General features: G+C 56.6%; 4 protein-coding genes across 4 annotated transcripts; 1 reads left to right on the top strand and 3 right to left on the bottom strand.

Annotated features, from left to right (window-relative positions):
• Window positions 1-1,789: 1,789 nt before the first annotated feature.
• On the top strand, window positions 1,790-3,160 carry KRP23_12248 (C4-dicarboxylate transport protein; the record flags this gene model as incomplete). The annotated part of the gene is made up of 1 exon (XM_067882841.1): window positions 1,790-3,160. One exon carries the CDS (start codon window positions 1,790-1,792, stop codon window positions 3,158-3,160), a length of 1,371 nt encoding a protein of 456 aa, XP_067739856.1.
• A 353-nt stretch (window positions 3,161-3,513) lies between these two features.
• On the bottom strand, window positions 3,514-8,620 carry KRP23_12247 (WD repeat-containing protein 64; the record flags this gene model as incomplete). The annotated part of the gene is made up of 6 exons (XM_067882840.1): window positions 3,514-4,068; window positions 4,143-4,197; window positions 4,264-4,394; window positions 4,462-8,247; window positions 8,321-8,378; window positions 8,439-8,620. 6 exons carry the CDS (start codon window positions 8,618-8,620, stop codon window positions 3,514-3,516), a joined length of 4,767 nt encoding a protein of 1,588 aa, XP_067739855.1.
• Window positions 8,621-8,725: 105 nt separating this feature from the next.
• KRP23_12246 (uncharacterized protein) lies at window positions 8,726-11,119 on the bottom strand (the record flags this gene model as incomplete). The annotated part of the gene is made up of 1 exon (XM_067882839.1): window positions 8,726-11,119. The coding sequence occupies one exon, from the start codon at window positions 11,117-11,119 to the stop codon at window positions 8,726-8,728; it is 2,394 nt and encodes a 797-aa protein (XP_067739854.1).
• A 752-nt stretch (window positions 11,120-11,871) lies between these two features.
• KRP23_12245 (E3 UFM1-protein ligase 1-like protein) lies at window positions 11,872-14,316 on the bottom strand (the record flags this gene model as incomplete). Its single annotated transcript, XM_067882838.1, has 1 exon — window positions 11,872-14,316. One exon carries the CDS (start codon window positions 14,314-14,316, stop codon window positions 11,872-11,874), a length of 2,445 nt encoding a protein of 814 aa, XP_067739853.1.
• Window positions 14,317-16,514: the final 2,198 nt, after the last annotated feature.

The following is a 16,514-nucleotide window of genomic DNA, read 5'->3' as shown; positions in this document are numbered from 1 at the left end:
GTGCTGTAAAACAAGCCCTGCTGTGCAGCACCACTCACTTCAATGCCCCCTTTTATTCGGCCCCAAGGCAGGTGTTGCCTTTTGCTCTCGCTCTCTTGACGGGATGCTCTCCTGCAGATGATTCAACGGGAACGATGTTAATGGTGCGGGAACCATTAATCCAGCGTCACATGACTTGGGGGCTGATTTGGTGGATCAATCTACAGGCTCTTTCGTGCTTGCAACCTTCTTCCAAGTCCTACGTGTATTAAAACATGTAGTGTGCCCTTCGAAGTAGCTGTGCTTGTACATGTACTTCGCACCGTAAGTGTCATGCCTTTGTTGGCGAAAAGTACACACGACGATTTTGCGAGAAAAGGTTCGGTCGGAGGTAAGCGCGACTTGTTGTTGTCCTTCGCGTTGAAACCAATCGATTGCCGGGCAAAACGTACGATTCATACTGGCCCCGAGCTTAAAGGGCTGTTGAAGGCTCGAACTTCAATACAACACACTGAGAACCGCCCTTCTCTTCTCCAATCCGGTGTTGCTTCCTCTGCTCTTTTCTGGGAGTCGTTAAACCTGAAAAGGATTTGAGCTTGTACGCTCGTTACCGAACAAGCCCGCTAAAAAATGACTGCGTGCTCTCTGGACACGGACCTAACAACAAACAAGAAGATCGTCGAAGACGCTGTGTAACTGAAAGAAAAAAGTAAGGTACCTGATTGAGAGATTGCTGCACGAATATATTTTTTTGTTGTGTATTTTCTAAAAGTCGCCAAATGCGAGCCCCTGTCTGAGTCGGAAGCGCGCGCCAGATGAGTGTTACTGCCTCGAGATAGCAAACCTGATGGGACGCAAGTCGACAGTGAGTGGCATCCCATCCAGCTTGTTGTTTCTCTGTACGATCGCCCGCTTTAGGAATCCGGTGCAAAGTGCACAAGGCGATCCTGTAGGGATGCTCCCGGCCTTCAAATTAAAGTTACGTGGTACAGAGCCCTGCGGTGATTAACGAAAAAGTGCATGAATATGCGGCAAAGTGTATGCATGATGCATGAGGGCTGTCAACGTTTTGCGTAGACTGACAACTGACAGAAAACGTTTTGTGCAGTTGTCAGTTTAGCCTAAAGTGACACAAACGGACGCTAAACTATTCAGCTATCACCAGCTGTTTCGCACTTACCTGACGATATACCTCTGGATGATATACTCAACATTATGCGAATAGACGAGAACACGCCGAATTCTCTCTCTTGAACAAGCTGCGCCATATCAGCTAGAAGAGCTCGTTGCGCGCATGGGGCTGTGCATCAATGCCATCTTCATCGTCACTAGCGTGCACGATCGCTTTCATGACCTCCATCTTGAAAATGCTGGGGTCGGGATGGCGGGAGCTTCCCGCCGGAGGGGAAAGACCTCACAACCGAGCAAGATCAGAAATGTATGAAACAAAGCATTGGATAGTTTAGTGTCAGTCTGTGTCAGTTTTCGCGTGCAAAAACTAAACTGACAACGTTGTCAGTTTAGTTTCAGTTTGTGTCAGTTTAGCGCTAAACGTTGACAGCCCTATATGCATCGCAAGACTGTCGAGATTTGAGGAGGTACAGCAAATGCTCCATTGGCAGGCGAGGGTCGACGATGCCGCTGTCACGCGAGATACGGAGCGGTTTACTTGTCGTGGTACGCAGGACTTGTAGATGGGTAGGCGATCGATCGAGCGCTCAACGTCCGCCTTGGTCTCCAGTTGCTCATTCCTGAATTTGCCGCCGACCCAACAGCCAGCAAGCCAATCCAGTCAATCCAAGTCGCCACCATGACCGACAGCTACGTCGCCATGGACCCGCCTGCTCCGGCCAAGAAGTCCACCGCCCGCAAAGTCCTCACGTCCCTGACCTTCTGGATCGTTGCCGCCATGGTCGTCGGAATCCTCCTCGGCCAGTTCGCCCCCACCTTCTCCGAGAAGGCCGCCCCCATGAAGAACATCTTCCTGCGCACGGTGCAGTTCATCGTGTTCCCGCTCGTCTTCTCGTCGCTGGTGATCGGCATCGCCGACCAGAAGGACATGAAGCAGCTCGGCCGCCTCGCACTCAAGTCCATCATCTACTTCGAGATCGTCACCACGCTGGCCCTCATCGTCGGACTCATTGCTGTGAACCTTGTCAAGCCCGGCAACGTCGGTCTCACCCAGGGTGACGACTACGAGGGCGACACGACGTCGTCGTTCACGTTCGAGAAGTGGATCGAGCACTTGACCCCCAAGACGTGGGGTGAGATGATGGGCGGCTCGGGCTCCTCGGAGCTGCTGCAGGTCCTCATTGCCGCCGTTCTGACCGGTGTTGCGACGGCCCAGCTGCAGGACAAGCACAAGTACCTCATCATCGACTTCTCCCGTGCCGTGCTGGAGATGATGTTCAAGTTCGTGGACATTGTCATCTGGACGGCCCCCATCGGCGTGTGCTTCGCCATTGCCGACGCGATCGGATCGAACGGTCTGTCGGCTCTGGGCAGCCTTGGCGCTCTGGTTGCCACGGTCTACGTGACGATCATCCTGTTCATCATCGTGGTCTTCGGCGGCGTTTGCATCATGTTCAAGATCAACGCCATGGAGTTCCTCATTGCCATGCGCGAGCCGCTCATCATCGCCTACACGACGGCCACGTCCGAGGCTGCGCTGCCCAAGGTCTTCGAGGCGCTCGAGAAGTACGGCGTGTCGACGCACATTTCCGGGTTCGTGGTGCCCTTCGGCTACTCGTTCAACCTGGACGGCTCGACCCTCTACCTGTCGCTCGCTGCTGTCTTCTGCGCCCAGGCTTCGGGTGTTGACAAGTCCGTCGGCGAGCAGATCGTCATGGTGCTCATGCTCATGATCTCGTCCAAGGGTGTGGCCGGCGTGCGCTCGGCCTCCATCATCGTCATCGCCTCGACCCTGGACCAGTTCGACATCCCGTCGTGGCCCGTGGCGCTGATCCTCGGCGTGGACTGGCTCATGGACATGCTCCGTACGCTCACCAACGTCATGGGCAACTGCCTGGCGTCCGTCGTCATGGCCAAGATGGAGAACGAGTTCCGCACGGAGGAGTGGGAGCGCGAGCACAAGCCTGGACACAGTGCGGAGGACAAGATGAGCGTGGTGGGCGAGAAGCTGAGCGTCGTGTCCGCCATCGAGGAAGGCCGTGCTCACTAATGTGACCCAAGTGTTTGTTGTGCTAGGGTGTAGTAACTATTGGCGATGGGTATCAGTCCGATAAAGCAATAAAGACCGAATACCGTTGTATGCCACCTTGTCCTTGCCGTTATTGTCGTGCAGCATGAAAGCAAAGCCCCCAGGACGCTGAAGGGTATCACCGCATCTGTGAAGACGTCCGAGCACGAATGCTGTGCTAGGCATGCGAAAACGACCTGCAGTAGCATTGCTCTCCGGCAAGGATACACCCTGGGCATCCCGTGTACATGTCGAGAGCTGTACTGCTCCACGTTGAGAGCAAATGCCAGACACGGCGTAACGAAGTGGGTGCCATGTGCTGTTCTAATAGTTGTTCAATTCTCAGGGAGGATTCCTTCGAAGCTGCTGTCCTTGTTGTCTCGCTTACGCTGCAGCATCGCACGGAAGTTCTTGGGGATATCGTCCGGGTTGTGAATTCGGCGAATGTCCGCTGCCGGGTCCAGCCGGTTGCGCACTGACGAGCGCTTGGGAAGGAGTCCGCCCATGACACGCTTCTCTCGTGGTCGAACGAGTGGCAGCGTACGAGCCCCCATGCCCACACTGCTAGCTAGCGCCAGTGCCTCAGGCGTGCTGCCTCTTGACGTTGCTGGGTTAGCACTCGAGCCAGCGATCAACTCGTTGAGAGCTTGGTCAGCGATGCTCAACGTCTGCAACTGTGACGTCCCTTCCAAGGTGCTGCCCAGACCAGTTGAGGGTGTTGAAGACAACGCAAGCGTTCGTCGACGAGGGGCGCTGCGTCGCAACCGGTCAGTTCGCGAGGATTCGAGCGCCTTGAATCGAACAGACGAGATGGATTCATTCAGCGGCTGGAGCCCGTGCTCCCTCGCCTCCGAATCCACCAGCGTGTACGTCTTCTTGTCGGGTTTCGTCTGTTGCGTCCAACGTCAAGGAGCAGTGCAGGTTAGCTGCATTTATGGCACGCCAACACAGTGTGAAAACGTACGGGATCCACGGGCCGCATGGCAATGGCTGCAACTCGAAAAGATGCCTCGCCTTCCCTGAAGATGCTCCATATCGTCAGTCTACAGGGCCCTACGACAGCATGGAGAGTTGCAAAACCTTACAGGAACGCGCGCCCAATGAAGTGCGAAAGCAGTGCGTGCTTCGTCCAGCCAGCTTTGCGCACGAACTCGCTCAAGTCCAGCACCTTCAGCGCCCCGAGGGGGTTGTGTGCAGCCCCATCCCAGCACGAGATCTACAAACAAGAGCAATCGATCAGACCCTCTTGCACGCTCCCTAGCTCCTCTGCTGCGACGCTTTACCTCGCCACGCGTGACTTTCACAATCGTGATGAGGTCCGTGACTTCCCCGTTGACGTCAGCGAGTTTCCTCTTGAGATACGCTGTGGTTGCGAGTGTTCGCAGCTCACCATTGTTGTTGCCCGGTCCAAACGGACTGCTTCTTCGACTGAGAATCGCGGCATTGCTCACGGTGGACAGTAAGCTCTTCCGATCAATACGCCTGAAGGAACCTCCAGACGCGTCGCCATCGGCGTCGTCCTGCTTCTTGGAGGCGTTCTGCGCTGCAGCCCGTGAGCGATGACCGGATACGCACATCCACACTTCTCCTGGCTTGGGCATGGTGTCTTCCAGCAAGAAGTTTTCACGCGGCTCCGAGATGGAGCCGTTAAGAGCACCAATCGTGCAGTTCTTGATGAAGACGGCCGTGGGCGGCTGGAGCGCGTTAGCGATCGTTTCGTCCTTGGCTGCCAGTTCATCCGCGTCGTTTTCATCGGATGCCTGGGCGTCGAATTCTTCACGGAGAACCGAGTTGCTTGCAAACGAAGACCGGCGTCGTCGAGGCATCCACCCCCAGTCGCAGCACGACTGTGACGACGCGTAAGTGGATGGACGTCCGAGCTGCCAGGTGCGGTGGCGGCCTCCAAAGCTACCCACTTGCACGCCATCTAGCGACCAGATGCTGACGTCGCCGTCAGCGCACGAGAATATCAAGAACAGCTCAGACACACGACTGAGGTTCTCCACGAAGTCGGCACTAAGCACCCGCCGGCTCGGCGCCGAAAGCGAGTTCGCTGCCCCCTGTTGGCTATTCGGGTTAGTACCGAGACGCCACGTGCAGACCAACGCAAGCTCCACTCCTTCGTGGCTTCGAGCCACACGGAGCTCCCAAACTTTGACGAAACCTGCAGCATCACCAGAGACAAGGTGCGTGTTGGCTTTATCGCATCGCAGGACGGTGACAGGCTCCAGGATTGCCGGCTTCGAAGCGTCCGAAGGTGACGTCGGGCTCTGCATTGACACGTCCAGAGGAATTTCACCTTGCGTCGCCATGGATCGGTCAAAGCACAGCAGGACGCCTCGCTCACCTGCAGCGAAGAGGAGCTCGAGCTTTTCTGCGTACCACAACGACTCGATTGGCCCAGAGTTTTGGTGGAGTGGGGCGACTAGCTCTCCGGAGTTGAGAGACCAGAGCAGCACTAAGCCATCCAGGCCAGCGGTGGCCACATATGCGGGCGGTAAGTAAGCTAGAGTGAGCACATCCATCGTGTGCTGCTGTCGTCTTCGACGGCGCCTGCCGCGTCGACCATGGTCGATTTCGTCTGGGTCATGGTCCTCATCGTCGCCTTCACTATCAGGAGGAAGAACATGCACGGGCAGTGCCTCTGACTCGTCGTTCTTGTCAGCCCACACGAAAAGCTGGCGGTCCCATCCTACAGAGCACACGAACCGCTGACAAATGAAGTCTCCCATTCCCACGCGCAAGTTGCGCTCGATGTCCATGATGCTAGTGATCTCGTGCTGTCGATAACGAGACGTCTCCGAGCATCGAGCAGTGCGTGGCGTTTTGGCTCCGGCTGCAGGTGGTCGAGGTCTGGGGCTTGGCCCTCTTGGCTCACCTTGCGCAGCTTGTCCAGCTTCTGGGCGAGGAGTCTGGTTGGGCGGAGGCGCTGCCGTCGGGTGCTCTTGGCCATGCTGAAGACGGACACGTGTTGGCGATGGGAGCTCAGTCTGGGCCATCACCACAGAGTCACCCCGACGGCCTTCGTGATCCATCCCAAAGGAAGCTGGCAGCAGCATGATGTCTCGCACTTTTCGCTTTCGAGGGGCTGCAGTTGTATCGACAGATTCTGCGCTTCCGGAGCCAGCAGAAGGATCGTCGGGCAGAGCTGCGCTGCTGGCCACCGTCCCTGCCGTCGCCGGAGTTGTCGTGGACAATAGAGAGCTCACTACCGGGGGCTCCTTCTTGTGGAATTGCTTGACGAGTGCTCCGTTGCTGAAGTTCCACATCTTCAGTTGCTCGCCGTCATGCGAACCCGTGAGTAGCCTTCGACCAGCGTGGTCAAAAGCGATGCTAGTCACGGGATTCGGGCCGTGGGCATGAGTGAAGCTCGAGATTTCGTCTCCAGTCTCTGCGCTCCAAGTCTTGATGGCAGACTCGGCGTCCATCGCAGCCGTCACTACCTGGTGGAAGACATTGTTGTAGCACGCCAACCGTGTCGGACGTTCGACCGGGACCCCTCCACGCAGTTTCGCCTTCCTCGCAGTAGCCAAGTTGGCAACAGGACTCTCATCCAGATCGTCGGCGCCCTGTGAGCCAGCTCCATCGGACTCTTTCACTGCCCAACGAGTGAGTTGGGTCGTCGCACTCATCAGACACGGCTGCTTGCCGTCGAAAAGCAGAGCCGACACGCGGTTCTCGGCACTCAAACTCCCCCCAGCGCCACCTGACGCATACAACGCCGCGGCAGCTCCGGAACCTGATGAATGACCGGAAGCCCCAGAGCTGTTGGCCGAGTTTCCTCCTCGGTGGCGATCTACCACAAACGTCTGGAGACACCGGTGGTTCCGGACATCCCAGACCTTGACGGTGTTGTCTGCGGCCGCCGACACGATTTGGAAGTTGTCGTCATCGCTTACGAGATGCAGAACCGAGCTCGTGTGGCCTTTGAGCGTCGCAACAGCTCGCTGGGAGCTGTACGGGTTCCAAATGTGAATGTCACGCTCCATTCCGCAGCTGGCGATCAGCCGCGTGCTCGCACACCACGCCAAGTCGAAGACACCCTTGCGGTGGCGAGTGTACTCGAACTTGACCACTAACCGATCCACGTCAAGGATTGACACGGTGGCGTCCAGTGACGTTGCCACCACCGCTCGCATGTCCAGGACCCATTTGACGCGAGTGATCCAGTCCGTGTGCTTCTGGAACTTGACGCGCGATGAAAACCCTTGAGCTTCCAGCACTGCGCTGCCTGTAGGGTTGCCACCACCGCTGCCAACGCTGCTTGGGTTACTGATCGGAGTAGTTGTCGCGGTTTGGCTTCCATTCCCAGCTCCTGTATTTCCTATTGCTGCCGTTGAAGACCCCGACGACGCCCCGGCAGGACCAGAGGAATTTGCGCTGCCTGTGTTTGATCCATTGACTCCAGCACCGCTACCCGCGTTGCTAGCACTGGACGATGTGGTAGTTGTCGATCCTGGCGGCGGAGATCGACCATCGCAAGCCAGCCACTGATCTGAGCACGTCAGCACCGAGATGCCGCCTGTGTCGTCTCCAACAACGATTGCTTCACGGTCATCTGACGGCTTTTCAACGTAGGCAAGGCACAGCGGGATGCACTGCCGTCGCGAGTAGTCCACAAGGTCTCCGATAAGCTGGCCAGAATTCAGGTCGTAGAAGCTGAGGGTGCGGTTCATGGAAGACACGGCAAGGCGATTCGAGCGCTTCATCACGCAGCAGTCCGTTAGCCAGTCGCGCCCGGAAGCCAGAACTTGCTGCGGGGCTAGTGAGTTCGCACTCCAGGTACGCACGCTGCCATCCTTGCTGGTCGTGAGGTAGACGCTTGGCCGTTCTAAGCGTACAACGCGAGTGATCACGTCCTTGTGATGCGGCAGAAGTCCAAGACCGAGCGTCCCACCGCTGCTTCCTGTGACGTTGCCCATCGTGTCGGTCGGGGCGGATGACGCAGAGCCCCCAGGACCATTCCCGCCGACGTCACCCGAGAACTTTTCAGGGAACGCAGTCTCGTAGCATGAATTCCCGTCATCGCCCGTGTATTCGTCGCTGCCGCTCCCACTGAGGAACATGTACTAGCCAACAAGCAGTGCCACAAGTGGTTAGAAGCGGCTGTGATAAGCGCAAGAAGAAGCTTGTGCCGCGTACATTGGTAAGTTCATCCCAGTCCACAGTCCCGTCCGAGTTCGCGTCGATCTTTTGGAACCTGCCAACACAGTTAATGGTGAGACCTCACCACGGTACGCAGCGTATGGTGGACCCGTACAGCTCTGTGAGCTGCGTCTCGCTGAGCGAGGCATCGACGATCTCGCGGAAGAGGCTCACAAACTCCTTCTCGGTCAAGTCTCCGTCTGCGAACTTCTCCTTGAGTGACTGCAGCTGCTCGACGCCGATCTCATCGCGAGAGAAGACAGTGCCCGACCGCTTCTTGGCTCGAGTCAACGCCATGCCTGGCAAGACGGAAATACTGGGATCTGAAACTGCAGGTGCATTATGGCAAATTCTAGGATACACGACCACTCCTACTTACATGCTTGGTCCTTCACTTGGACTCTAGCACTCCACGGTGTCTTCGCGCAGAGCTCGACGCTCCGCGGCTCGCTGAACGACGCGTGAAGCGGTGCTGGCCAGACTGCTCATGGCAGCATACTGCGACCGTGTGAGGTCGCGTGCTTGCGGGTCGGCGCAGCACACGGAGCCGATGACCGTCTGGCCGTCCGACCCCATCAACGGGAATCCGCAGTAGAAGTTGATCCCCATCTTGCGGACGCTCGACATGGCACTGAAGCGCACGTCGGCCTGAACGTGGCGAGACACGAGCGGCATGGGGTCGAGGATGGTCTGGGCGCAGAAGCCCTGCGCTCTCGGGTACGAGTGGCCGCCGGCTACTGCCGGGTGGGTAGAGGCCAACACGTGCAGTTGGGCCTTGTCCACGACGGTGATCATGCTCACCGCACAACTGAGTTCCTTCGAGGCTAACGAGCAAATGATGCCTAGCTCGGGCACATCGCCGAGCTCGTTCAGCTGCTGCTCGCGAATGAGCTGCAGTCGCTGGTACTCGTTGTTCGGAATGGGAGGGATGAGGACTTCCGTCGGGTCCTCGGGGAACTCGATGGCGTAGCCTCTCGAGTCGGCGTTGGCTAGTGGATAGTCGTCTTCCCAGCGCGGGTCCTCGCCCCAGAGTTGCTCGAGACGATCCACGTCGTCAGTCCCTCCCTGCTCGCTCCCTTCCTCCTCACTCTCTTCATGGTGTTCTCCAAGCAATGGCAGACCATTTCTGGTTACGCCCACCGACGTGCTGCGGATCCTAGCAGCGCTTGATCGTCTCCGAGCGCGTTCCTCGTCGACAATGTCCCTCATAACACTCAGCACACTGGCCTTTCGTCTTCGCTGGGCTGCGCCACCCGCAGTCGCGTCGGCCAGGGTGTCCAGCAACAGATCGTTTAGTGACGCCGGCCTTGTTTTGAGTGTGGGTCTTGTCCTGCCGCGGAGACTTCCGCTTGGAGTGCTGTTCGCACGGGAGACCGGAGAGTCCGCGTCGGATATCACTCGTGCCGGGCGCAGATCCTCTTCGGTCACTGCAGTGTAGCGAGCTTGGTCCACGCGGACGAGGCAGCGCTCGCACACGCGCACCTGTTCGATCTGCGGGCGCGTGTCGCCGCGTGCACGGTGCTCCCGTTCCTGGGCATGCGCGCACTTATCACACACCAGGAAGCCACAGAGACAGCACAGCCTCCTCTTGGTGCGCTTGAAGAACTTGGAGAAGGACCGACGGCAGCATGCGCAGCGAGGGACGTTCGCCACAGTCTCCAGCGGGAGGCGTGTGCTGTTGACGATCACTTGCATTCCGAGTCGACGCCGGCGCACAACAAGAAGGAACCGATGGCAGCTCGCAGCAAGTCGTAGCAGCCACAGACGCGCTAGGCGGCGCTCGTGTCCAGCGCGCTTGAACGCGTCGTGGGCGTCCGGGGGTAGATACTCGCCGTGGAAAATCACGCGAGTGGCGTGGCCACTGCTGTCTTCCTCAAACGAGTAGTTGATGACCACGTTGGGGACGTGCTGCTGCGCACGCGAAGGCTGAGCCAGCGCTTTTACGCTGTCCCTGGAAATCGACACAAGCGTTCGCGTGAAGGCCGGCGGAGGCGCCATATTGACCGCGCTGGACGTCGACGAAGCTGTTCGCCTCGCCGATTGCTCCTCCTTGGCTTTGTTTCTGGGCTGCAGCAGCTCGAGGAAACACCAGTCCTCGTTCTTGGAAAACAAGCCGCCGCTCTCGAAGGTGGCGGCTTTGACAGACAGCTCTCGGCTCTCAAACGCCCTCGCCGGGTTCCCCGCCCCGCTCTGGATCTTGATGGTGCGCAGGTGCTCGCCCTCGACGAACTCGCGGCGATAAATGCAGCGCATCATGTCGCGAAAGATGTCGGTGGTGGCCACTCGAAACACGAGGCGCAGCTCCTGCACGCTGCAGGGCATGACGCCTTCCGCTAGCACTGCAAACCCCTTGGGTCCCCATCGAGTATGGTGCCGGTGGTCACGGATAGTGAGACGGGTGAACAGCTTCATGGCGTCGCTGGTCGCGTACCCTCGCGGCAGCTTCTTCCGCTTCCAGACGCTTTGGTGCTTTTCGCTGAGGCTCGCCGCCGCCAACTCCATGTCGAGCTCGCTCCAGTTCACGCCGGAAGCAGCAGCAGCCCCCAACTCGTGCAGGCGTTTATCACCCAGTCGAGCAGATTCCCTCATGGCCTCGGCAGGCGGCGCTCGTCGACGCAAAGAGCTCGGGTGCTGGCCAACGGGCTCATCGCTGCGCTGGCTGCTGTAGTCGTAGGTGGCGCTGCTCTCGCCGCTCTCGTAGCTGAAGCTGGCGTTCATCATGGCCACGGACGTGGAGCTGGCTCCGCACACGGCCATGGACTCGGAAAAGTCCTGCGTCTTGCGAGCCGCGGGCATGTGGATTTGACAGTCGAATCTAGCCGATACCCTCGCACTTTCCAGCGGAATCGACGAGTGTCCCCACTTGGGACGCGGCGACTTGGACGACGGTGATGATGCATCGATAGCCTCTGCAGGAGCGGGCTCAGGATTTGTCCTGCGCGCTCCGAATGTAACGCGATGAGCTGGAAGCGGACAGGGACAAATTCAGTCAGATGGCCGCGCAAGATAGCCTCGCGAGATGGGGGGTCGGCCTGGTTTGACACGGCACTGTGGACGACAAAGCTTCTTCGTGCTTGCCTTGGGCTGGTCGCGATCTGGTCGACTCGAAGCCAAAGTCGATGTAGCTTACCGGACCAAGGCACAGATATCTATCTGGCAGCCAGGATCGCGCCCATGGTCTCCACTAGGCCCACGCTTGAGTCCATTTACCAGACGTCGACGAAGGCGCAGTCGCTGCTGTTGAAATGCAGTAGATGCGGCGACTGGAGCGGGCTCGACGCACGTACATGTAAGTAAGTGTAGTGAGAAGTTGAGGCGTCAATGCCATATGCAAGTTACGTGTATGGAGAAGTTCGAGCAACCAGGTCGAATACCGCGTTGGTCTGCGCAGATGTTGCCACGGAATTTGCTGTGTCTACATGTAGCACAAATTGAGCCGAGGTTAGTGATAATTGTTGTGCATTGGTGTTGTTGGGATCAGCAAGTTGTTGTCACCAACTTACTTTTAGAAGAGCATCGGCCAGATAATAGTTACGCCAGCAAGTTCGTCACTCTACGGAGTTCAGGTCCTTCAGGAGCACCAGCGCGCGAGCGGCATCGAGACTTTCACTCCACGACCTCTTTTGGTCTTCGGCAGCTTCTTCGTCGCCGCTAAGCGCGGCTGCCAAACTTACGAACGCCTGAAGGACAGCCATAGCCTTCTCGGGGACCGAGTCTTTGAACCCCTTCAACACCATGTCGCCGTATGAGACTGTGTTGCGAGGAAAGCTGCCTGGTAGACCCGTGAGCTGCTGGAACAAGAGCTGGAGAACCAACGCTGCAACCAAAGCGTAGTGCTGGCTACTCTCAACAGCCAAAGACGCCTTCTCCTCCAACTCCGCGAGCGTCTCCTGTCGGTAGTTGAAGATGACTTGGCGCTCCTTCTTACGGTCCAGCTTCCGAAGCGGCATGCTCAGTGCTTCTACCAGAATCGGGACATGGGCCGTAAAGTCGGTGAGCGATCGACGGCCAGCCGTGGCGAGCGTCCAAAGCCGCACTAGAGCGCTCGTAGTGGACTGCGGAAGACTCGACTCGAGTACCTTTTTGTTCTCATCACTCAAAGTGGCCATGTGATCGGCAACACTCTTCTCTTCGCTTTCGTTGGGAGTCGACAAAAGTGGCACACCCTCCAGCTCCAGACTGTTGCCCTCAGCCACGAAACTCGTGACAAGTGCTGAAAGCTCCACTGCCGAGGACTCGAGCAAATGGGTCTCAACAAGAGCGAGCTGCTCCATACCGGCCGCATCCTTGGCATCTACCTGCATCGAGAGCTTGTTGAAGCCCTTCTCCAGGATAAGGAGCTTCGTGTACTGCTCATCGAAGCGGTCCTCGAATGTCTTACGCAGCTCACGAATTGACGCCGCATCACCGCGGAGAATACTAGACAGCGCCTTGGTCAGCGCGGTCGAGTACACATCTTCGATCTTCGGGTTCAGATACGTCACCATGCCATCGAGAAACTCTTCGTCGCCTTCTAGATCCTCGACCGCCGGAAACCACTGCACTAGCAACGCAATCGTCTCCTCGCGCGACGGCACGATGGATACATGAGTGGGTGCAGATGATCTGTCGTCGTCCTCGCCACCATCGCCGCCGCGCTTAGATGCTCTTTTACCCTTCTTGCCCTTCCCAGCCTTCCCGCTTTTGCCTCCACTTTCTTCCTGGTCGCGCTTGTTACCGCCTTTGCCACGCTTCCCCTTCTTCCCTCTCTTCCCACCAAAGTCGTCGTCATCCGAGTCATTGTCTTCCTCCACCTCTTGTCTCCCTTCCTTCACTTGAGTTTTCACGCCGCTGTTCTTCTGCTGCGCTGCCGCGCGGGACGCCTTTGTCGTGGCGTCTTCACCGAGCTTCTCCATGCAAGAGGCAAAAAAGCCCGAGCTGACAGCATAGCTGTCTGCAATCTGGTACGCCTTGGGCACATGACCTGCTTTTTCCAGCGCCGGTGACATGGCCAGGAGCAAGCCAACATCCACGGCAGGCAGAGCACTGGGAAGCAATAGACGCACGTCCACGAACGTGCCATCATTCACCGCCGCCTCCACAGCCCCTTCAAGCTGCAACTGCAGTGCACGACTCACCACACTCTCTTGCAGCGACACCGCATCCGGGAACCTCTTCTTCAAAAAATCATAGGGGCGGGAAACCTGCAGCTCCCTGGCTCTCGCATGTTCCAAGTACCCGTTCTGCTGAAAGAACGAGTACACGCTCTCCCTCTGGGCCGCCATGAACACGTACGGCACGTACTCCCTTCCTCGCATCGTGCCCATCAGCACCTTCGTCTGTATGAGCTCGTTCAGCGCGTCACTGGCCACCGCTTCATCAAAGCTAAAGCTCCTCAGCACATCCGGCACGAACACGGGTCTCGTGACGGCCGCAAACACTCCTCGGACACGCGCCTCCTGCGCCGCCACGTACGAGTCCGTGTACAACACGTTGTCCCTCTCTCGGGCCTTGAGGATGCTGCCCAGCCGCGAACGCACCACTTCCCGCATGTAGTCCACCGCGAAGCCGAACTGCTGCGCCAGGTCTCCGATGGACGTCGTGCCGCTCTCCTGCAGCAGCACATCCGTGTCCTCCATGATGCCGTCCAGATACCAGCTCGTGAGCAACTCCTCACCATTGTTCACCACGTGGTACGTGTCCTTGTGGCCTCTGCTGCCTCTGCAGAGCGCGCCCGCCTGCTTGTCCACGTGCGAGCGGTCCACGTCGACGAGCTTTTCCAGCTCTGTGAGGCTCAGGCGCCCGCCATGCAGCGCCACGTAGTCCGAGATCTCCCGCTGGACCTGCAGCGGCGTCAGGAACTGCTTCCCCGTGCGTGTGTGGATCACCTGCAGCTTGCCGAGCTGCTGGAGTTTGAGCAGCAGGTCCACCACGTTGTGGTCCGATAGCTTGAGCGCCGCCTCCTGCTGCTGCACGGCCGCCAACTGCTGCTGCAACAGCGCGATCTCGTCCATCTCGACCAACTGGAATAGAGTTTGATTGTGCTCTGTTAAATCTCCCTTCACTATTGATATTATTGACCAATCGAGTGGATGATTTTGCAAGTAAACTATACTTTTAACGAATCCAGTAAGACTGTTGGGAGTTATATGGACCAATCAGAGAGACCACGGATTCGCAGCACTCCATAATCGATTCATCATTATGGAGCCGTAGATGTCGGAGGTTGGGTGACATTCAAGGAGTATGCGAATGCCTTGCAAGCTGTAGCGTGTGCATGCAGCGCGAGAATTTTGGGCGTGGTTGTAGACAAAGTCGGCATGTACCTTGCCTTCAAGGAGAGCCGCAAGGGTCAACTCGTAGCCCAACACTCAGTCATGACTACTCCAACAGTCAGTTCTTGGCATGTTGGCCATGAAGTGCGAGAGACATATCAAGGACTGTCTATTGCAGAGTTCCTACAAGCACGACGAACGCGCTCATGTAGATGATGGTGTATCTCTATTCGACTGATTTTACCATTACAGACTACCAGGTCGCCGACTTACTGCGGTTGTCCTGGTTCCTTTATGGGCATGCTTAGTGTCTTGACGGCTTGCTTGGCCATCGCCGCGGGCAATATCTTCTTGGTGAGCTTCATCCGGGTCAAAACTACGAAATATCGTGGATTTTCGCTGTTTGGACGACGACATCTCTTCGTGCCCCCTTCTCGCTGCACGAGCGACCCAGTCTTCACCGACGACATCCCTTCTGCGGCGAAGCAGGGTCACGAAGATTCGACGCGATCGAAGCTTGCTTGCGGTAAGTCCGGACTACGGACTGTCGGAGGGATACTCCGTTGATCTGGCGTGATCAGTACCGTGTAGTTACCTTGTGTACCCGGTGGCCAGGCGGGCTATGCTCTTCCACGGCTTGAGCGAGAACTGTCAGTGGTTATCTGACCGGACTTGGAGCTGGACGGCTCCTTCCAGAGATTGGATGGACATCGACCACCATGTATCCTTGGCGCGATCATCTACGGTTCTGTCGATCGAGGCCTTATAAGGCAGATGTTTTTGTGTGTGTGTGGGGGGGGGGGGGGGGGATTGGTTGTATTATTTACGCTATTGTGAAGTCTTCTTGGATGGAGCAAGAAGTCGCACACCTGGGTGGACTCCAAAAGTGATGTGTCGAGAAAAGTGAATACCGCACATCAAAGGTACGAGCGCGTCCGTGGAGCATTCCATCTGGGACGGGTCGTTGGTCCGGGAACACAATCAATGTGATTCTTGCGGGCACAGCTTTGTATAAGTCAAAATGAGTAAAGTCGAACTTTGGCGTTAACTTACCCCCAGAAGAGGATAACTTTCCAAATACGGCAGTTAGATACAAGGGGTGTTTTAGATCGTAAAATCTGATATTGCGGTCATAATAGCCAAATTTGGACTCCCTATAGTTTCGAGCTCTCAAGAGCACTTTGTTGAGGTATATTATGCAGAATGAGGCTCAAGTAGAATGGTAGTGTATGATTAATCAACTTACCTGAATGTCATTGGCTCAATCAGCACAACATACACTAACCGATATAATATTCTGGGAGACGTCGTATTCTGCTCTGACATACTGTCCAGACAACAGCTTGGTGATTGTATCGCTGGAAATCCGCCATTAGTGCTCTAGATAAGGTTATACATTTTATATTCCGATGTTGTGAGTATTCAAGCACATATGGATAATGCAACGTTATAATGTTATACAGGTAGTTGATAGCTATCGTTTAGAAGCCAAGGCAGTCCTCAAAGCAGAAGCCTAATAGATTTTTCTTGCTTGGTGGTCATTTCAGACACGGAAAACTGTGTCGCAATACACGCAACTATCACCTTTCGCGTTTGCTCGGTCGCATCGCGTTTGGTCACTGGGTGTCTTATGAAAGGGTCGAGGTAAGAAACCAAGCGGTGTTGCACGCGATGTGATTATCCGAGCCAGCAAATTCCCCAGTGCAATGCTGGTATGGGTAGAGCAGACATTCCGACTGTTTTGCGGATCGTTTGAATTTTCTGTGGCTAATACTTTAACATCTGACCAACGGATTGAATATGCGGTCGTGATGAAATTCCTGGCTTCATCTATTTTGACCTATACCATTGTTCAGATCAGAGTTAGTATCATGTCTTGGAAAATGGAATTTGAACTTTCTGACTGGGTATTACTGTTTACTTTGTGGTGTTTTATA

The sequence above is a fragment of the Phytophthora ramorum genome (genome assembly GCF_020800215.1).
Source record: "Phytophthora ramorum isolate Pr-102 chromosome Unknown Phyram_PR-102_s0014, whole genome shotgun sequence".
NCBI lineage: Eukaryota > Oomycota > Peronosporomycetes > Peronosporales > Peronosporaceae > Phytophthora > Phytophthora ramorum.
The sequence above is the reverse complement of the archived record's forward strand: the minus strand, read 5'-3'. Positions and strand labels throughout refer to the sequence as shown.